The 23,353-nt window shown below is 37.1% G+C and overlaps 1 protein-coding gene across 11 annotated transcripts in view; it reads left to right on the plus strand.

Moving 5' to 3' along the window:
* prkd3 (protein kinase D3) overlaps positions 1 to 23,353 on the plus strand; it is a 76,813-nt gene that overhangs the window by 20,612 nt on the left and 32,848 nt on the right. For 8 of the 11 annotated variants that reach the window (XR_010892489.1, XM_067366708.1, XM_067366702.1 and 5 more), the window contains 2 exons: positions 3,403 to 3,483; positions 17,510 to 17,648. Coding sequence is in view for 10 of the 11 variants with exons in the window: in XM_067366708.1 (XP_067222809.1) it covers positions 3,403 to 3,483; positions 17,510 to 17,648 (220 nt within the window). In the remaining variant the exon portion in view is untranslated. Of the gene's footprint in view, positions 1 to 3,402; positions 3,501 to 17,509; positions 17,649 to 23,353 lie in introns of those variants that run through there. The other 3 variants (XM_067366709.1, XM_067366710.1, XM_067366711.1) reach the window with 2 other exon arrangements.

The following is a 23,353-nucleotide window of genomic DNA, read 5'->3' on the forward strand; positions in this document are numbered from 1 at the left end:
GCAGCTCAGAACCAAAGACAACAACAACTCCTAACAGAAAAATACCCACATGTCACAGAGACACAACAATGGAGCCACTGTTAGTGCACAAAAAATGGAGATTTCCTCCTATTATGTTAATAGTGGCAGGTTCATACAATGAAAACCATATGGAGGCCTCACTTTTCTCAGAGTTCTGAAACACGCTGCTAACTTTATCAATGAGAATAATTTGCACAGATTGACAAAACTCTGTCGTAACTCTGTTATGAAGTGTTTGTGTTTTCCTGTCTGTCAGGCAAGTAAGTGATCTTCACAGCTGATAATCACACCACAAGGAAGTTTAAAAGACCTTCAGAAGCTTTCTGCTACTCTCTGAAAGGGCGTTCAAAATGACAGCGTTTTGTAGCGATTAAGCGACCGGAAGCCATTGGTGGTTTCTGCCAACATGCTTGTCAAGATGATGCAATAAAATTGAGACCAGTTTAACTTCATGCCAGTAAAAATGCAATGTATACAGTCGTTACTTTCAGAACAGAAGGTAATTTATTATACATAAACATCAGCATTTCTATATGAATAATAAACTTTTGTATACTTCTGTTATAATTGGAATAGGCCTATTTGTCACACAGAAATAATGATACTGTGCATTTGAAAATATTGTTTGTAAAGCTATTTATATCTACACATTACAACTCTGTTCAGATCAAATGCAGATTTGAATGTCACGATTTTATTTTTGTCAAAGGTTTAATATACAAGGGCGAACCATTGTCATTCAGGAATAAGATCATGTTGGTGATGAAATTGAGAACTCAATCTCTCTATGCATTGAAATCTTACGTATATGAGTAGCGCCACGCGAGGGCTTTTCAGTGCATTAGAGGATACGCTCCCCGCACTTCCCCCCCATCACACCAGAACCGTTTTTTGGAACCGAAGCTTAGAAATCTTGCACGGTTCCGGTTCTTTTCAAAAAACACTAACGGTTCCGGATGAGAACCGGTTCTCGATTCCCAACCCTAATAATAATACTAATAAGAAAGATTAGTGTATACAAGGGGACCTATTATGCCCCTGTTTACAAGATGTAATATAAGTCTCAGGTGTCCCTAGAATGTGTCTGTGAAGTTTCAGCTCAAAATACCCCAGAGATCATTTATTATACCATGTTGTAAATGGATATTTTTGAGTGGAAGGAAAAACATGCTGTTTTTGTGCATGTATCTTCAAATGCAAATGATCTCCTGGTCCCCACCCCACTTTTTAGAAGAGGGCGGAGACTGTACAGGTCATGCCTCAGATACTCTGCCAGAAACTAACAAAACCTCTGTTTGGTTTTGATTATTGTCTCTATCGCAGTCACACTCAAGTGGCATTGCAGTTCTTCTTCATCAGGAAAGTTTATTATTTGCATGCATTTTAAAGCCGTATAAGTCTAAACTTCAGATATATGGATTTCTGAGCGCACACATCTGAAGCATGTGCACAGAAAGCTGGCTGTCAGATGGCATGTCTCGTGAGTATTAAACTAAGTTCTCTTTCAACTGTTATTGTGCTTAAACTGTCAAATACATACAAGGTTATGGCAACAACCTGCTGCATGCTGTTAATATGAACCAACCAACAAAAGAAAAACAGAAAATCACTCGCTGCTCTTTGATTTAATAACTTTAGTAACTTTAATAAGAATAATTTTTTTACTTGAATGCTGCTGTTAAGTGCTCTGGTGAGGAGATAACCCTAACCCTAACTTTGTACAGCTCACTCAGGGGAGGAGCTAAGCTAATAGCCAGTCATGGGCGGGGCTTCCTTGAGAATAGGGAGAAATCTGGAACCGCTCGTTTGGACTGTTTTTGATTTATGGGGATTATAAAAAAAAAGGAGTGGGTAAATTTTTATCATTATAGGCTGGTTGTGTACACGCACTGTGGACATACATCTGTGTTCAAACACCTTATACTAAAATATAAATTTACTGTTAGTTTAAGTATGCAAAAAAGTGAAATAATATACCATATAGTATTTTAAAAATGGGGAAAATCAAAATATGTATAAATATGTGGCAACAAATAGTATAACAATACAATGTACAGATGTCACATGGGGCAAAATGCATTAACATTTTAAGAAGAATACTATGCAAACATACTAATTTATATCATTTGAAACTACTTCAGCAGTGGGGAAGATGCATGGGCATTAATTTGTTCGTTATTACCGAAAATCACCTACCCCATACAGACCATGCACTTACCCCATACACTTAAATAGCTTGCCCTTTTATAGGAGATTTAGTTCTCAAAACTGACAGTCATGACACAAATATGATTTCATTGACAATAATTATTATTTAAAAATTTGTAAGGAACTCAACTTTTTACATTCAAGCTCAGATGATAGCCCTGTTCTTGGTTCATTTTGACCAAAGTGTTCAATCAGTGAATTCTTGACACGAGCAGCTGAAAAATGGATCACTCCAGTTTGCAAATAAATTGTGGTGTTATTTGTGAACCAGTTCAGCAGTAGTTGTTGTTTTTGGTGGCCTGTTTTAATTTTAGTTTTAGTCTAGTCTTTGTGTCAAGCTGTGATTTTAGTTTTTATTAGTTTTAGTCACGATCTTACTCTTTTTCTAGTCTAGTCAAGTTTCAGTCGACTAAAAGTCTGAGCATTTTAGTCTTATTTTAGTCAGAATTATCCATGACTTTTAGAAAACTGATGACATTTTAGTCTAGTTTTAGTCAATGAAAGTTTTATTTTAGTCTCTTTTTTAGTAATGCAATTCTATTTAACCCAATCAATATAGTATAGTACCTAGTAGTGTAGACGAAACTAAAATTTTCTTTTAGCCAAACCCATTTTAAACAAGGTTATCTTATTATATTGTTACCTACATTATATAGATAATACCTTATAATGCCTTGAGATGTCTCTTATCCCTTTAAGACCTGTAGTTGTTTTTTTTTTTGTTTTTTTTCTGAGCAACAAACACAAAAGTAAAGACTCATAACTCCAAAACTGTAGCAAGGAGAGTCAAAAGATAGGTATCATTTGATAGAATACTTTTATTTACATTAGGGCATTTTAATGCTAAAAAAAACTGATGATAAAAGACAAAAAATATATATATTTCATTTTATAATTAAATTTTTTTATTTGACATGGAATAACTCAGGAAGGCAATAAGATCAGAGAAATTCTTTTTTGGTGATGCTCTTCTTCATTTGAGCTGCATCTTTTTCAAATTTTGTGGCGATAAAGCGTTATTCATTTTTTCGCAGCTAGATGGCACCCACAGGTGGTAAACTCCGGTTTAGAGGTGCTTCTCAGCACTCGTTAGGAGTTTTTCAAAATGGTTAGATGCATTAAAAAGCTGAGTTTCTAAGCTTTAAGATGATACCTATTTTGTGTTATTCGAAGATGGAAAACGAACATGGATGGGTCCGGGAACATTGGATAAACACTGCATCCCGGAAAGATGAGAGACATGTTTTTAGCCAAGTATGTTTCATCATTCCGTGAGTAATATCTTGTGATCAACGCAATATATTGTGTTTTTGGAATTTTGGATTCATTTTAATTGTAAGAATCTGCTTTAAATAATGATGTGAATTTTCTATGATCTGTATTTTCGTTGACGAAAGCAACACTATTCAGCAGGTAAATTGGAAAGAATCAACTCAATTCATGAATCAGACATCACTCTTGCATCTCAGAGGGGGTGTCAATTTCAGTTCGAAATAACGAGGAATGATATGTTTTTTTGTTTTTTTGTTGTTTTTTTTATGGAATGTAGTGTAGTAAAAAGTACAATATTATGCTTGTGATGCAGTGAAGTAAAAGTAAAGGTTTCCCAAAGTAAAAATACTCTTATTAAGTACAGATGCTTGAAAAATGTACACTTTATTGTTATATAATATTGGTCTTTTCGCTTTTGAATTCACAATTACACATACTCTGTGTATAGGCTTGTAATTTGGAGGCATCAGGGAGCTGCTAACTATATAATGGTATTTGAAATCACTTTTGAATATGTGCTCATTTTTCACTTTTGCGATCAAATTTGCAATTACACATACTTTATAGAGAGCTGCAATACTTACAGCACATTTTACAAGATGGTAGTTGTCGATGACATTTAGGATCTGTTGTGCACCAAATCCTCAACCATCGTCTTGTCAGCCATCTCTCCTTACTCTCGTCACATGATAAGTGAAGTCTGACTCATGCTGCGACTCTGCAGCTCGTGCTGTATGGAACGGAACAGACACTTTCAGTTTTTAATTGTAGCAACAAAATGGTTGTTATTTCTATTAAAAAAAGCAAGTAATGTAATTGGTGTACGGCCAAATACTGTGTAACACCGGTAACACCGACTACTGCAGCAAGCCTATATTACAGTATTTATTAATGTAATGTTTATTAGAAACAAATATGGCAATTTTTTGAACCTCAGAATTCACAAACAGATTTGACATAAATTTTGTTCTGTTTGTTCAACAGGTTTTTCCCCAAGCCGTATTTTGTGATTACCTTACAGAAATAGTTCACCAAAATTGAAGATTCTGTCACAATTTACTCCTCATTTAATTCCAAAACTTTTTTCTTCCACAAAACTAAAGCAAGCAAACAAGACTGCTTTCCCTGCAGGAACACTGAACAAGTTTTCAAGATTCAAAAAGAATGCCAATGCACTGCAGACGTATCATAAAAGTGTTTTTCAATCTTCTGATTTCTGCAATATCTTTGTGCAGAAAAAAAGACTTTAAATGTGTTTCCATATCCAGTGACCATCTTCCCTTAAGTTGTTAACTCCTGCCACAGAGTCATGGCCCGGACCTCGAGAGCCAGATCATCTGTATTCATGAGTGAACCAAAAGCATCATTAGCAAACTTCGGTTGCAGGTTCTGTCATTACCAACATAGTTCAGTGATTTGGTGTTTCCCGAAACCATAGTGCTAACGAACATTTGCAAACAGGAGTGCAAAGTGCATAGATTGCAAACCCAGCTAACAGGAAACGTTCTCAGAAAAGTGGCTATTAACGTTCTGGCAAGGTTCTCTCAAAGTTATTAGCAAACATCCTTCCACTAACATTAATACATATGTAAGGGGTTAGTTCACCCAAAATTAAAACCCTCATGTCGTTCCACACTTATAAGACCGGCTAAAGACCGGATAAAGACAGGGAAGAGAAGAGATTGTTGGATAAAGTCATTAAGTTTGTTTTGTTTTTGGGCACCAAAAGTATTCTCGTCGCTTCATAAAATTAAGTTTGAACCACTGTAGTCATGTCGACTGTTTTAACAATGTCTTTAGTACCTTTCTGGACCTTGAAAGTGGTGGTTAAATTGCTGTCTATGGAGGAGTCTTATACCTCTCGGATTTCATCAAAAATATCTTACTTTATGTTTTGAAGATGAATAAAGGTCTTACGGGTGTGAAACGACATGAGGGTGAGTGATTAATGCCAGAATTTTCATTTTTAGATGAACTAACCTTTTAAAGGGACTTAAATCCTGCCCCAACCTCATGCAATTGGTCAGCTGTCCAGAAGCAGACATGTCAGGCTGCTCAAACATTTTGTTTTAAAAGCTCTATAGTGTTTACACTGTTTAGGACAGTCAACCAACAAATGGCTTGAGACTTAAATGATTAAATCCCATGACTTGCACAGTGCTTATGAGTGGGTATGCATCCATAAATCAGCTTTGTAAACAACACACAGCATCTGTAAGACAGTTCTTTCCTTTTATGCAAGTCAATAACCAGAGTATATTTATTCTGTTTTTCAGATTTTTTTGTCTTGGTGTGGGCAACATTTGCAGTTTTTTTGTGTCTCCCTAGCAGTAGTGTGGCTCGCTGCAGCCTCTCGCAACCATTAGCCTAGTCACCACCAGATGCTGATGAGAGGGAATGGGAAATATAGGGTGGAAAGTGTGTGGGCTGTGCCAGCAGGAGGAAGTTGAAGGGTCCAGATCCAGAGGAAAGCTCTCAGTGACTCTTCTCTCAGGAAGGATGCATGTCAGGAGCAGCCTGTTAAACAGCAGGGGTATGACATAAGTTAGAAGCAGCATATGGAGGCAGGTGTGCTATTTAAAGGGAGATTTAATGATTTTTTTTTTTTTTTTTTCATTGTTTAATATAATATATGCATCTGGCAGACACCTTCAAGGTATACATTTGATCAGTTCATGCATTCCCTGGGAGTTAAACCCATTACTTTGGCGTTGCTAGCGTCCAACTGAGTTAACAGCTGATCTTCTGTTGGTGTCTGTATGCATCTTCAGCAGACAACTCCAGCTTAAGCAAGGTCGTTTAGACAGCCAAGGGATGCTCATATTGTGGATGCAGATTATGACCAGTGTCCAGCTGTGTCAAATGAGTTTATGTAATTCAACAGAAAGACTAAGGCTTTCATGTTTCTTGTACATTAATGGATAAAGCATGCCTAGATGCAAGGATTTATGCTGGCTTTAACATGACCAAGCCATTTTATGGATTTCAGCTGCATTTTGCAGATTAGTTATTTTAATGTCATTTAAGGAGTGAAAAGACATTATGAAACTAATGGCTGTGTTCAGAAAAGCATATCACTATTGATTTTTCTCATACTATTTTTGCAGGATCTAGTATGTGTTATGCAATGCAATGCATTCAGTGTGCAGCCTATATGGGTTTTTCAGTGTTTGATGTCGATACCAATGTCTAGAAACAAGGGTGACATTTCAGTATAATCAATATATAATGCCCTCAAAAGGCCAAATATTGGCTGGTATATCAATGTATAGCTACACTCCACTTGACCATATGTGTGAGAAATTAGCCACTAACCCTAACCCAAGGAGGGCTATCATCACATAAATGAATGTTTACATTTTTAACCTGATATTAACGTTAACATTAGCACTAGCAAACCCTGCTCACTACACTAGTTACCACCAATGGAAGACGAAAGAATTATACCAGTGCCCACTGTGATGTACACTACATAGCTGAAGTGTGGACTCATTTGTTTTTTGCAGAATAAAGTATGCCAAAATCAAATACTCAGAGAACACATCAAATCTAAGAGCACCCAATTTACTCATGGCAAAATTAATTTTTGCTTTTCACTTAGGGGTGAAGAGAAATTGGAAATACCATTGCAGGGATATACTGTTAGCAAACATCCCAACATTGAAGAGAGCGACTTTTAGATGAATATGTAAATATGTGCTGTGTGCTTTCCTCTCAATAACAAAATAAACACACAGCGAAAATGACAGCAGTGAGAAAACAGCAGTTAAGTATCTGATCATAGCAATGTGGATACATTTGCACAATTTCTGTGAACAGTATTAGCAGTATTGACACAATACAGAACATTTTCATGCTGCAGAAATAGTATGATAGTATTCTAATTAAAACATAGATTGGCTCACAGTGTGGCTGGTTTGCCAGAACATTGACTGTTCGCAAATCCATTTTATGTGAACCTTCTCTTCATGATATGTTGTGTACTAACAATGAATCAACAGTTCACTCTTATTCTTATTTTTTGCCTTTCATGATTTCAGCTGATATTCTTTTTGTTGGGGAGTGAGTTGAGGTGAATTCATTGTGTTGAGTGATTGCGGGACCCTGGTCTGGAGTCAGTACACAGCTGTTCCAGAGCCAGACAGGTGACATTGGGGCAAAGCCAAAAACAGTGGCCGTGAGTTTCATTGGCCCTGGCATTACGGACAGTATTGTTTTAGGTACATTGTGTGTCGAGACCCAGCCGGGAAGCAGCTGTGTCATATGGATTTTTTCAGACGTGTTAGTTGGCAGTGAGGCGTAACCCCATCCAGACCCTTCACCAAGGGGCATCTTTGATCCTCACCCATCTATTCCTATCTCCCCCTCTCTTCCTCTCCACCATCTTTCATCCCCTCGTTTCTGATATCCAATATTTCCATTTGGCCTGTTGTGAAAGGCTTCAGGAATGTTTCCTGAGAGCTAGCAAACTCCAAAGAACTGTTTGGTTTAAAAAAAAAAAAAAAAAGATAAAGAAGTTTCCTGCTAGACAGAGAGAGAATATCCCTGGAAATGTGTGAGACACCGAATGCTGGTATTTAATAAACTGAACAGATATACTTCTGTTTTAACATTAAATGGGTCATGAAATGCATTGTTTTATTGTTTTATAATGTTTCCTGTGGTGCACTTATAATGTTAGTATGCTTTTTACATCCAAAATTGTCATAATTTATAAATAAAAGGCATTTTTTCTACCCTGATTGAAACCCTCTGGTTTGAACGCTCTATTTTAAGGGGCGTGTCTGCTGTGAGACTTCAGTGCAAATGCCCATTGCTTTGATTGGCTGACATCTTTCCATTTGAAATAGCCAAGTATTACTCTCTTTTAGCGTGTTTTTACTATTACAGCTCTCAAGTTTAACTAACTGTGAAAAGTGCTGCATTACATTTAGATCTATGGCATTAAATTTAGATAGTGGCATGAAAGGTTGCAGAGATGAACACTGTAGTTCTGTTGTTGAGTGCATGAAAGCATTGATCTCGTCATTGCAACTGAATTTCTGCACACTAACAAATGCTTTCATCTTCACTAACAGTGCAAACACGATATAGCTAAAAAATTAGTTGAATAAAATGGGAGTTTTGCGCATCAGCCGCTGATAAACTGGCGCTGTTTGAATGACGGCTTCATCACGTGCTTAGAGAAACAACGCAAGTTGACGTTTAGTCACGGGTTTGATTTACTGACACACAGACAAAGAACATGACTGTACATGAATCATTACATATCAGATCAGGCATTATAATTAACACTGTTACTAACATGTTGTAGCATTACTGTCGATTCCAGGCACTGCACAATATTTTGTGTAACCCAGTAGAATAAAATTCTACAGGTATTGAATTTATTTCATTTTATTAGGGGCCAAGCACCGAAGGTGCTTAGGCACCTATTGTTATTGTTGGCGTTCCGTACGCTTATTATTATTCTTCTTCCGTTTCTTCTTCCGCTCTTGAAGTCTATGGCAGCCCATAGAACCGCTTGCGGGAAAGTTGTGAAATTTGGCACACTGTTAGAGGACAGTCTGACCTTTGTCCATAGCAAATTTGGAGTCTCTAACTCAATCCCTCTAGCGCCACCAGCTGTCCAAAGTTGCACTTATGTTTATGTTAATAACTTTTGAACCATAAGGGCTAGAAACAAAATTCTTTTTCCTCTGATTCCTTAGGTCAAGTCGAATCGATTGCACCCTATGACGTCATTTTCCGTCATGAAAATTTTTCCGCCATTTTGAATTTTCTGAAAAACCTACTTTTATAACCGATAAAAGAAAAATGGAACCAGATCATCTTCAGACCATGCTGACAAAAAGTTATGGAATTCAAGTTGATTCCTCAAACCGCTTTCGAAAAACATGTGAACGAATTGTACGTAGTGCTTGCGAAAATAGACATAAGGCTGTATCTCCGCAACGCTTTATCGTATTCAGACCAAACTTGGTACATGTCATCACAAGCATGACCTGAGGCAACATGCATCGTTTCGGCGCAGTGCCACCTAGTGGTGCGGAGATATGAAAAATGGATATTTTTGCTTATAACTTCTGATGGGTTTGTCAAAAAAACAAAAATTTGGACTCGTTGGATTCGGGGCATCATGCCGAGTCGAATGATATCCAATTTTTCCATATTGGCCGTTTTAGCTGTCGGCCATTTTGAATTTTGTGCTAAAATGCTGTATTTTACAAACGCATTAGCGTATCGTTATGAAACTCGGTATGGGTCATCAGAACAATGCCCTGAAGCAGCCTGAGAAGTTTCGGACCAGCGCCACCTTGTGGTCAAAAGTTATAACAAAATTTACAAAAATGCTAATAACTTTTGTCTATATTAACCAATTGTAATGAAACTGGTCTCAGTAGATTCCTTGGGTCATGCTGATAACAAAGATATCAAATTTGCCATAGTCAGCTGAAATTCCTGTCCGCCATATTGTTTTACTTTAAAAACCTACTTTTTCGAACTCCTCCTAGACCGTTGCTCCGATTTTCACCAAAATTGAACCGTATCATCTTCAGACCATGCCGACAAAAATTTATGGATTTCAAGTTGATAAGTCAAACCGTTTTCGTATACCAGAGCAAAACATTTGAGATATGATGCAAAAATGACTTTCGACATTCTTTAGCAGGAAGAATTGATAAAGATGGTGTTTTAAGTTATCCTTCAGATATAATTTGTACGGACACAAATGCTAGAGACACTCACATTATTTGCTGCGTGTTGATCGGAGCACAGACATCATCGTGCCTAGTTAACGTGAGAGTCGTGAGTTTGACTGCCGAAGCGAAGAGTCTGCAGAAAGCGCGCAGCTGCGCACCGGACGAAGATTTCCCGGAGGCATACTACCGTGCGTGAATAGGAGTCGGTAGCCGGACTGTCAGAGAGCGCTCAGCCGCGCACAGTAGGAAGATTGACCGTCTATTTCTACCTTGCAGCGGAGTCACTGGTAATCCATATTGTTTTACTTTAAAAACCTACTTTTTCGAACTCCTCCTAGACCGTTGCTCCGATTTTCACCAAAATTGAACCGTATCATCTTCAGACCATGCCGACAAAAATTTATGGATTTCAAGTTGATAAGTCAAACCGTTTTCGTATACCAGAGCAAAACATTTGAGATATGATGCAAAAATGACTCTTGAAGCTGTATCTCTGCAATGTTTTATCATATTCAGACCAAACTTGGTACGTGTCATCACAAGCATGACCTGAGGCATCATACAGTGTTTCGGCGCAGCGCCACCTACTGGAGTGGAGATATGAATAATGGCTATTTTTGCTTATAACTTCTGATGGGTTTGACCAAAATTCATAAATTTGGTATGGTTCATCAGGACAATGCCCTGAAGGAGCCTGAGAAGTTTCGGACCAGCACCACCTTGTGGTCAAAAGTTATAACAAAATTTACAAGGCATGATGCAAAAACGACTCTTGACGCTGTATCTCTTCAGTGCTTTGACATATTGACACCAAACTTTGCAAGTGTTATTGTCACCTCACTCTGACCATACGACAACAATTTGGACACAGCGCCACCTATTGGTCGAAAGTGATGAAACAGTAAATCCTCATTTTTGATCATTTTTCAGCTCTTTTACCTAAAATGATCTTAATAGGTCTTTAATTGCTCACTGCTGCTGTTGGTCTGATGCTCACAGCCATGTTGGCTGGCTTCTTGTGCTGTTTTTGTGCTTGGCCCCGTAATTGCTGCTTGCAGCTATATTTTTATTTTATTCTTGCTCAGAGCTAAAATGTGAATGGAATATACCACTCTATATATTGCTGTATAAAATGTGGGTGTGTATGCTGTTAAGAATACGAGCATATATCAAGTTTGATTTTTATACACGTGTGAAAAGACCTACAAGTTAGGTCTTTCTCTAGTCTATTGGTTTATGAACGTTAAGTCCCGCCCTCGCCTACGTGTTTTGTTATGTTTTGTTATGTTTTGTGATTTGTTTGGGGTTTCCAGGGAGACGAGAGAGAGTTTTTAACTGATGCAGCCGATCGGAAAGATAAGCAGATAATTTATGATAAAGATTTTAGAAGTTTTAATGTATTATTCATCATATTTATATCTTAAATTGTGTATATTTACTTGATTCAAGTCACACGAGTTGTCAGTTTGTGTTATTGTGTTGTCATTTAATTTTCCGTGAATGTTCGCTCGACATTGAGGACTTTCGACATTCTTTAGCAGGAAGAATTGATAAAGATGGTGTTTTAAGTTATCCTTCAGATATAATTTGTACGGACACAAATGCTAGAGACACTCACATTATTTGCTGCGTGTTGATCGGAGCACAGACATCATCGTGCCTAGTTAACGTGAGAGTCGTGAGTTTGACTGCCGAAGCGAAGAGTCTGCAGAAAGCGCGCAGCTGCGCACCGGACGAAGATTTCCCGGAGGCATACTACCGTGCGTGAATAGGAGTCGGTAGCCGGACTGTCAGAGAGCGCTCAGCCGCGCACAGTAGGAAGATTGACCGTCTATTTCTACCTTGCAGCGGAGTCACTGGTAATTCCCAAACGGAATTCAGATACCGTTGTGAGTTTGTTTTTTCCGCTTAGGAGAGCGAAGAGGCCAGTTTACTGTTTCTAAGGTCACCACATACTCCAGCAACGTCTCAGGCCTGCAACGGGGTGTGTGTGTGTTTTGTGTGTGTGTATGTGGGCCCACAAAGTTTAATCTCCTTTTACATTGTGTTTATTCAGCGCGATTATCAACTGTGAGTATTCAAAGTGATTTCTGACATCCAGAGTGAATAATTTTGTACATTTCATTCCAAGTGAATTCACTTGATTGTTTGTTTTTCTTTTAATTCTGAGTGTTTGTTACAGAGACCATTCCTGTACTCCTGTCACCTGAGATATAGCCCTTTTTGGGGTTTATTTGGTCAGATTTAAAGTCTTGTGATTGTGTGAATACATCACATCACTCAATTTCTATCTTTGATTTTATATTTCTGTTCTAATTAAATTCTGTATCTTTTGTTATCCCTCCAGAGTTTTATTCATTCAAAAAGTTTATTCATATACAAGTTATTCATAAGTTACTATAGATTTCATTATATATAATTTTCTAAAGGAGAAGTAATTCATGTGTGACACCAGAGGGGCCTAACTTCATCATCTGTAGGCACATAGTTAATGAATCTGGTACGCTGCCCTACTTATTTAACATAAAAAACAGGTAGGGGGCGCTACATTTGTAATCCTCACCGGCATGTTTATTGCTTGGTAGCTCAATCTAGTTTAGCACCACGCAGGTCTGTGTTACTTAGGCTACCTATTCTATTGTGCGAATCGGTGGGCGGGGCTAAACAGGCAGGGATGAAGTAGGTGTTGATCTTCTTCTGCAGAGGCGGTGCTTGCTGCCCTTTGATGTCATAGATCCCCACTTTGTAAATCCTGTCGTTTTCTGGGTCTGGTGTCAATTAAAGCTTTTATTGGACTAACAGGGAAGTTTTCAGCTCCAAAACTTACAGGATATTCTTAAAGTATGATGACCTCTTATATGTCAAAAGCTCAAGGAACATTTTATTTCTCAGTTCATCACCCCTTTAAAAGTGTTAGAGGCCATATTATGCCCTTTTTACAAAATCATTTGTTTGGTTTTAATTAGGGATGCACCGAATATTCGGCCGCCGAAAATGGCCCAAAAGTGCATTTTCGGTTTTCGGCCGAAAGACTTTTATCACCGAAACCGCGAGATCAGCTCCTCTGATGCATTTGTAGCAGACGTTATTCCTTTAATCGCAGCACTAAAGCGTCTCCTAATCGAAGTGGTTGAGACGGACCACGGAGTGAAAACAATAAAAAGTACACTCTTAGAGTCGTTCAGCACAAGTTTCACTGAGATCTATTCGGATCCTCTGCACTTCATCGCGACTGTACTTGATCCGCGTTATAAAGACCATTACTTTGATGAGGAAATAAAGCAGCGCGCACGAGAAATGATCCAGGCCGCGAAGGATGCGGAGAACCCGTGTGGAGACAGAGACGGAGCAGCGCCCAGCGCAGGAGAAGGAGATCAGAGCGCAGAAAAAAAAAACTTGTCTCTCTGCACCAGATGAGGGGCATGCACCCTCATTGTCTGATATGTTCAGTGAAATCCTGCAAGAAATATTTACTAAAATGTTTAACTTGACCCCACTCATGTGTACATCAAATAATAATGTACAGGACATTATTATTTAATGTAAACATGGGTGGGGTCAAGTTAAACATTTTAGTTTGATTTTTATTTTATACTGTGCATTGTTGCAATGTGCTAAATAAATATTTGCATAATTTGTAATTGATTTATTCTTTGAAACTTGATTTTAGTAGAGTTAGTACACAGTCATTAACATAAATGCAGTGGTATTAATAATTGCCATAATTTCTTTCTGTGTTTCGGTTTTCGGCCTTGGTTTCCTCTTTTTCGGTTTTCAGTTTCGGCCAAGAATTTTCATTTCGGTGCATCCCTAGTTTTAATGCTTGAATGTTCAAAAAACACCTTATTTTTCACATATTTTACATTGTTACAGCACCTCTCCTCCCAGTCTGCCAGTAACGCTCTGGGCTGCTTTTCTCAAAAGCTTTGTAAGCCTAAGTAGATCGTAGAACCATTGGCACCAATTGTCTCTACAATCAAGTTAGCTCACAATGCTTTTATGAAACGCAGGCCTATTTAGTTCCTGTCTCTGTGAAGCCCCTCCTCCGAAAAGCACAATGTGCTCTCATTGGTCAGCTGGACCAGTGTGTTGTGATCGGTCAACCGATTTGAGCATGTTTCAGAATCACACTACTAATGAGATTCAACAGACTACTAATGCAATTCAACCAGACCCCACCCCTTTTTTGTGTATGCCTTGTGCAGGAATTATTTAAATGATGCTTATGTTCCTGGTAGAAAACTCAAGACTGAGGTGTGTCAGGGAGTTCAGAAACGGTGCGCACTGATATGGAGAATAACTCCCGCTGGAGTCCCCCAGGCGCCACAGCAAGATGGCTGCCCACTGCTCCTGGTGTGTGTGTGTTCACTACTCACTACTCCTAATGTGTGTGCACTAACCGCATGGGTTAAATGCAGAGGACAAATTCTGAGTTTGTGTTACCATACTTGGCTTTCACATGTCACTTAACTTTGTGCTTTGTAACTTTGCAGACCTTTTATTTGCTCAAACAACAACATTACACACTAAAAGAAGTTGAAAATGTAAAAAAGGATAATGGGTCCTCTTTACGAAGATTTCTTCTGCTTTTTCTACCAACATACCAATCACAATGTCCTATTTCTTTTTTTTCTAATATTCGTTTCACTTGAAATTTCTCTTTCAATATGAAACCAAGAGTTCAGTTATTTTCTATCTACATAAGAGCCAAATTCAGGATGTGATAAAGCTGTTCTCAGTGAGTACATGAGCGGTGAACGGCCGCTGAAAAATGTGCCGTTTTCTCATTGTTCTACTTTGTCTTACAGTAAATCAAAAAATGAATGAACAAATGATACACGGACCCTGAATGAACACAGACCCTCTATGGTATTTTCACCTTTAGTGTAGCCAGATTCACACTGTGTGATTTATAATAGCCCGATTGTTTACGAATGTTGCTTGTCATACCTCATGTCACACTGTGGGATCTCAGCTGTTATTAATGTCAGACTGTATGACAGTCAAGGCACTTTAAAAACGGGCATGTTCATGAAAACTTTCCAGAGTTTTACATCATCATCCCATACACGTTCGGTGACTGTGAGCTGCGTTACATGCAGAACTGAAATGGTGGCTAACAAAGAAATCTCTAGCATTAAATTTGATCATGTCTTACCTTGAAAAACAAATCAATTTGACGGTCATCGTAGGAGAAGTCACACTGCAGGGTTGTCCGTCAAATCTTCTGACACTGCCAGAATTTCTGTCTGAGGTAAAATTTAATCGCAACAGTCATTAATTTCTAGGATTTTCAAAATTTGTCTCAGACGACCAAATCGTGGCCATAATCATACAGTGTGCGTCCGGCTTAAATCTGTGGGTATTTATATATATATATATATATATATATATATATATATATATATATATATATATATATATATATATATATATATATATATATATATATATATATATATATATATATATATATATATATATATATATATATAATTTGTTTTATCATCCATCAATTCTCATGATTTCAGGTATCGTTCATGCTCATAGTGCAAAAGATTCAAATTCAGATTTTTGCTTGATTTTTTTTTTTTTTTTTTCTTTTGTCACAAAATGTAGCTATATGATCACACAGCTCTTTATATAAAGTTACACATACAAGTATGTCCATCTTTATCCTCGTACATACAGAATATCTTGTGTTATGGCAAGATATACTATATAGCAAATCTCAACTGCTTGATTCCTTGCATGATCGCAAAATATTCTTACCCAGCTCTAATCTGCTAAATGCCACTATAAAGCGTGAATATATTAAGATTTTATAAACATTAACATCATGATGATTTTGATGTGAAGCTGCTTTGAAGAAATGTGTATTGTAAAAAGTGCTACATAAATACATTTTGACACAAATACAACTTGGCTTGGCATATTCAATGATTCTTTCTCTAAATACTCCCAAAACCCCTGCAAGTTTAAAGAAGACCTGATGTAGATCCCAGAGATTCCAGAGTACACCAGGGACATGTCAGTGTGAAATATTCTGAATGGGAGGGTGTTTGGTGATTCTTGATAAGAGGAAATACCTCAGAATTGGCTGTGATCACCATATCCTGACAGGACTTCTCACCTCTGACTGTGTGACTATTCCACTTTGGAATGTTTATGCTTTCCTCTAAACTCAGTTGACTAACTGAACTAGTACCAACTAATATACCAGGTCAATTGCTCAAATTCCTGACCATAATGGAGCTAAAAATTGCTAGTAAATATCAACAAATAATTCTAAAGAAAAAGTAAGTAACACAGAGAATTAAAAATGAAGGAAGGCTGAAATAATATTTGCTTGTAAAAAAAAGTACTCAAATAATCTTTGGTTTATTACAATTTTGGAAAATCATTTTTACAGTGTATTTGTGTTGTAGTTTTTGTATTAATATTTCAATATTTGCTCTTTTTATGGGTATATTTAGGTGTAACTACTCACGCTCGCTCCGATTCAAACCAGCGTCACCGCCATGGGATGTGTGTGCGTTAACATGGACGCTAAAGACCACAGGCTCTAGCATCAGTCCCTAGTACGCCTCTTGAGGCCGGAGGAGTGAGGTTTACCTGCACAGCTCTTTACTAGTTGGCCTCCATTACAAAGCTATGTTAAAAATGCAAAGAAATAAAAAAGGTCATATAAGCAAGGTTAATCAGCCCTCGCTATCCTGCAAGTCATTTTCTTTTAGTGTTTGGCATTTTTTCCACGTGGAGAAGAGCTGTGCTGGAGGAAGTGGAGAACAGTAGTGTGACTCATCACTGTGGGCTTGATTTCAACAGATGTTTTACAGACCTTCCCTTTGCAGGGCTAATATTCCAGGCGCTCTGCTCTGCATGCCTCCCAGCTTTAGTAATCTCCTTAGAGGGGAGCCATTGTTGAAAAACAGGGCCTGGATGTTTCTTTCTGTCTCCCTCTCTTGTCATATTGTCTTTGGCTCTAGCACAGGAATTAGGATTCATCACACATCATTATATGGCTCTCTGGAATACCTGATTTTGATTGTTTGTGTGTGGCATTGAGTGCTCAGATATTATTGTGTAATGACTGCTAATATTCCATCATTTTCCATTGCAACATACCGATGCTACTTTCATATGCTGTTCTTTACATATCTACACTCTAGATGGATGGATGGATGAATGGATAGATACTCTCAAAAGTTTACAATATGAAATGAAAAGTTCTGATGAAGAAAAAAAGCTCTTTTGATATTTGATTTGATTATTAATAACATATCCCATCCTCCCCTCCTCAGTTCCCAGAATGTGGATTCTTTGGCTTGTACGATAAGATCTTGCTCTTCCGCCATGATCTGAACTCAGACAACATCCTCCAGCGGCTAACATCGGCAGAGGATATCCATGAGGGAGATCTGATTGAGGTTGTCCTATCTGGTGAGTTATACTAGCTGTGCTTTTTCATAATATGCATTGTATGAGAAACAAGTATCACTTTAAAATAACGTCATCACCATTCTTATAAATTTCATGTATATAATTCTTATGTATTCCATTTATCATACACCACTGTTCAAACGTTTAGGGTCAGCGCAATGTTGTTGTTTTTTTTTTAAACAAATTAATACTTTTATTCAGCAAGAGCACATTAAATTGATCAAAATAAACAGTAAAGACAATTAGCATTTTTCACAAGAATTGGAAATCACTTCTTACCTTTTCTGTTTTGTCTGTTTTCCAAGTAGCTGTTGTATAATCTACAAAGAAATTATTTTCTACTTGTTTGTAGCTTATAGGGCCACTCAGACCGTTGCTTGAATTTACCGGAGGGCGGTTTTATTTCACCAGCTATCATACAGTTTAGGCTACTCAGCTACTCATTCAGAAATTCCCTAGCTCGTATCACCATACAACAAACATTATTTATATAATTTATTTATAAAAAAAATCGAAACTCCCAATATAAGCTGTAATCATCAAAATGAAAACAAAAAAGTCTGGATATATTTTACTTTGTCTAATAAATCTAGAATATATTTCAGTTTTACTTTTTGAAATAAATTACAGAAAAAAATAACTTTCATGATATTCTAATTTATTGAGTTGCACATCCAGAAATATCCAGGGTGTGAGCGGTCCTGCTTCTCCTTATGAATCAGAAGATCAGGTCTGCATGATGAGTGAGCTGCCAGCCGATCATTTCCCCAGCACATCGCCAAAAACACTCCCTGCATCACAATGTGCATACTATCCACCCTATCTGCCTTAAAAAGTATTGAATATTACTAATGTCACATACTATTTAAGATGGATGGTATGCACATTGAGACGCAGTCACTGTGTTTACAGCACATGGAGTGCGATAATGCACAGCTGCACCAAAAAGACATGGAGAATATAACCAATTTAACCGCCATCACTTCAAATCAGTTAATAAATTTAGCTCTTAATGAGAGCTCTGTGGTCTCACCAATAAATCACCAAGACCGTTCAATGATTTTCATGACATTTAATTCGTAAAAATACTTTAATTCTTCGAACTGGTTCTTAGACAAGGCTGTCTATCACTGTTACCGGGAAAACTTATGCCCAGCATGGGCTATTCCGGAAGCCAAAAGCCTAGAAGTGTGAAAATGGCTAATTATAATGCTACAAAAGATTTCTATTTCAAATAAACTTTCTATTCATCACAGAATCCTAAAAATATTTATCACAATCTCCACAAAAAAAATATTAAGCAGCACAACATTGATAATAAAAAATGTTTCTTGAACATCAAATCAGTATATTAGAATAATTTATGAAGGATCACGTGACATTGAAGACTGCCGTAATGATGCTCGCAGTTCTGCCTTTTTTCTCGCAGTTGCAAGTTTATAAACTCAATATAAACCCTGAATTGCAAGAAAAATCTTTATCTCACATTTCAGACTTTCTAACTCTCAATTGCAAATTATATTTCAAAATTCTAAGAAATAATGGCATAATTGTGATATAAAAACTTGCAAATGTGAGGGGGAAAAAAGCTTTTTTATTATTATTTTTTTTATTCTATGGGGATATACTAAATAACAAGCTGTTAGAATCAGTAGAATGGTGAAAAATTCTAGTTAAACTGGTTCTGGGAATAAAAATACCATTTAAAATATCCATAGCAAAAGTGGCAATCACATATTAAGAAACTGATATGTACAGTAGCTTACTTGGTTAGTTTTTTAGGAATTTGTAGTGTAGCCAGAAACCCTACAGGTTATCTTCATTTGATTTAGTTTCTTTAAATTATGCAGTAACTTTTAGCTTTACAGGCTGCAGTTGGCTAAAATGATAGCTGTATATTGCTCGCATCTATGTTAGACAGAACAGATGAGTTTCACTCTGTGATTAGATTGTAGTCGGTTATGGCACATGTGTGCCAGATGGAGGGGCATGTGTTAATCTAGTCAATGTGAGCTTCAGGTGGTTTCCCTTCAAACGCCTGTTAACACAGGCAGGCCAGTTCCCCTAAGACCACATATCACAATCAGTTTTCTAATTTTACCACATGCTCAATGTACAGAGCCATGTGTTAAAAGATTTATGGTCAGTCATGTTGGCTCAAGGGTTCTGTTTACTTGACAAGAACAAGTGACTTTGTCAGGTACATTTATGTAATAAATATATTGCAACTAGGACTATCCCATTCTGCTGTCACTACACAGTATAGTAGGTTTCCACCACTGAGGGTTTGAGCTCATCTCTGTTCCCGTGCAGAATGCTTTGTACATCCTGTGTAGGCCTGCTGAATGAAGACTGATCTTCCTGCCGGTGGTGTTCACATGGGAGCTGTACAGCACACCTGCTCCTCACATCCTCTTCACTCAGTGGCAAACACACATTCATGTGTTCAGCGCTGGAAATCAACACAATATGCACGACTGATTCCAAGCCAGTATTCTGGACTATTCTGTGTAAAATCCCAAGTGGTCTCCCAGAAGTCAGTCTTTCTACTCCAAAATTTCAAGTTTAATTCAATGTGTTGTTTGCCATTTATTTGTAATTATGTGTAGGGTTGGGGATCGTAAGAAATTTTCAGATTTCAATTTGCGATTCTGGTCCCATTAAAATTATGAAACGACCAAAAAAAAAAAAAAAAAGTAGCAGTAAGGGGAAAAATGCAGAATACTCAACTCTAATAGTCCTTTTATTGTTTATTATTTTTATAAAATGAATTTAACAGGCTGTTAATCTCAACAAATTCGCTAACACTTTACAATAAGGTCCATTAGTTAACATCATTTAACTACCTAAACATGAACTAATAATGAACTGCATTTGTACAGCATTTATTAATCTTTGTTAATGTTAATTTCAGTATTTACTAATACATTATTAAAATCAAGAGTTGTATTTGTTAACATCAGTTAATGCACTGTGAAATAACATGAACAATATGAACATCTGTATTTTTATTAACTAAGGTTAACAAAGATTAACAAATACAGTAACAAATGTATTGCTCATGGTTAGTTCATGTTAGTTAATACATTAACTAATGAACCTTATTGTAAAGTGTTTCCACAAATTCAACACAAATAAGATGCTTAAACACACGTAAGATCCAGACAGGTGAAACAGAATATTTTTGTAAGTTGGATTCATAAAGACTTCACTTGTTTCTGAAAGAACGATTCAGTGATAGTTATATTTTTAACAGTAATTTGTTGCCACCTAGTGGCGTAACGATGCAATCAATACAGTCATTATTTGAAGCACCCAGTTACTTTCAAAAGATGATTTATTCTATTTTGATTGGTAACATATGCATCAGCATTTATATCTGTATAATAAACTTTTGTATACTTCTGTGATAATTGGAATATTTGTAACTCAGAAATAATGATATTGTGTTTAAAAATATTGTTTGTGAAGCTGTTTATATCTAAACATGCCAACTGCTCTCTCAAGAGCAGCAGCAGCACAAACGCACATTTGAATGTTTTTTGTCAAAAATACACGGGCGAATCATTGTCATTCAGGAATTAGATCATGTGTGCAGCTTTAATTGTGCAGCTTTTTGCCTCTCTCTCTCTCTCTCTCTGCATTGATATCTGACGTATATGACTAGGACAAGGGCTTTTCAGTGCATTCATTGCTATAATATTCATGAGGTGAGGAGACAATATTTGTCTTTCAACTGTAGTGAAAGTTTCCAGAAAAAAATTATACTCAAGTAAAGTACAGACACTCAAAAAGTGTACTTAAGTACAGTGTCCACCTCTGCTTAAAAGTCAAAGTGGTTTCTCCATAGCCACTTTTCCACCACTGGGTTCTTGTTGCTTAACCGTTCCATTCCATGCCGATCCGGCTCAGCCGGTTTGAATATGGTTTTATTTTTCACTGTGGGGCTGATAACAGAGCAACAGATTTTTCTTTTAATTTTACTATTAACTTGTTTACTTCGCTCAAATAGAGCGCTTGTCCAGCTACAGAGAAACTGTTAGCTAGGCAACAGACAAGTGACCAATCCTGAGTTAATGTGTTACTACACACATTGAACCAGCACAGTTAGACAACGAGAATCACGGGCCAAGAACGGTTTGTAATCGTGCTATGCCGAACCAAGATTAAAGGGTTATTTCACCCAAAAATAAAATTTCTGTAATTAATTACTCATCCTCATGTCGTTCCACACCCGTAAGACCTTCATTCATCTTCAGAACACAAATTAAGATATTTTTGATGAAATCCAAGGTTGTTAAGGTTCCCCCATAGAAAGCAATGTAATTACCGTCATTTAAGGTCCAGAAAGGTATTAAAGACGTCGTTAAAATAGTCGATGTGACTACATTTGTTCAAAATTAATTTTAATGAAGCAACAAGAATACTTTTTGTGCACAAAAACAAAACAAAAATAATGACTTTATTCAGCAATTTCTTCTCTACACGACTCATTATTGGTCAACACTGAGTCGGAGTTCTGACGTAGAACTTGGAAGCACTGCAACGAAAATAGTGTAGAAGAATGACAGGATAGAGACAAATTTGTTGAATAAAGTTGTTATTTTCATTTAGTTTATGCGCACAAAAAGTATTTTTGTCGCTTCGTAATATTAAGGTTGAACCACTGCTGTCACATTGACTGTTTGTTTTATCTATGTTTTTACGACTTGTCTTGACCTTGAATATGGTAATTTTGTTGCTTTCTATGGAGGATAAAAAAAACCTTGGATTTCATCAAAAATATTTTAATTTGTGTTCTGAAGATGAACGAGGTGTTACAGGTTTGAAACGACATAAGGGTGAGTACTTAATGACAAAAATTTCATTTTTGGGTGAACTAACCATTTAAGTGAAAATATAACAGGAACTGTTCCTGTTCCGACGGTGAAAAAGCGGCTCATGACTGCTGATTTGTCCAGTATAGAGTCACAATTTTTTACAAAAGAAATAAATAAACCGACATTTGATAAAACATGCAGGTTTAAATTGAGAATTTTTCCTTTGAGACTTTATTGGCAAATGGACAAAGAGGAATTACTCGAAAGCTGTCTCTACACAATGTAATTATATCGGTGTGTTTCTTGTTTTCTTTCAACTGTGCACAAGTAACAGACATAGGGCTGAGTCATTGAATCCTGTGTAAATACATGTATACCACTTCTGTGCCTCATTAAACATATAGTTGAATATTATGACAATTATGAGAAATTATTTAAGATGGTTTGGATAGAACCGGTGTTGGGTCCAGATCTGGACCACGATCCATTCGTTGATAACCTCTGGTTTAGACAAAACAAATGAGTATTCTTTCACACACTGCCCCTCAATATTGTCTTGTCTTTCTCTTCCCTGCATCCATCGGCTGTGCTAATAAAACACTCTGCATCTTTTTGTTGGCGCTCAGCTCAAAGGCAAAAGCTTGTTTTTGTTGCAGTAGGTGATGGTCGTGCTTCTGCTGAGAAGAAACAGGGTTTGTGGAGAGCAGCTCTGGTTCAGTGAACAGCAGGACGCCTATCACTGTGAGCTTTTGTCTGAGATCGTGTGTCGACAGGATCTGCTGTATTGGACATTGTTGTCCTTCCTTGTGCTGTGAATTCAAGTAGAGTTTCAAACTGTTAGCTGTGTGTTTTGGATCGATTTCAAGTTCAGCATTGGAACAGATC

Source organism: Chanodichthys erythropterus, chromosome 18 (assembly GCF_024489055.1).
Source record: "Chanodichthys erythropterus isolate Z2021 chromosome 18, ASM2448905v1, whole genome shotgun sequence".
Classification (NCBI taxonomy): Eukaryota; Metazoa; Chordata; class Actinopteri; order Cypriniformes; family Xenocyprididae; genus Chanodichthys; species Chanodichthys erythropterus.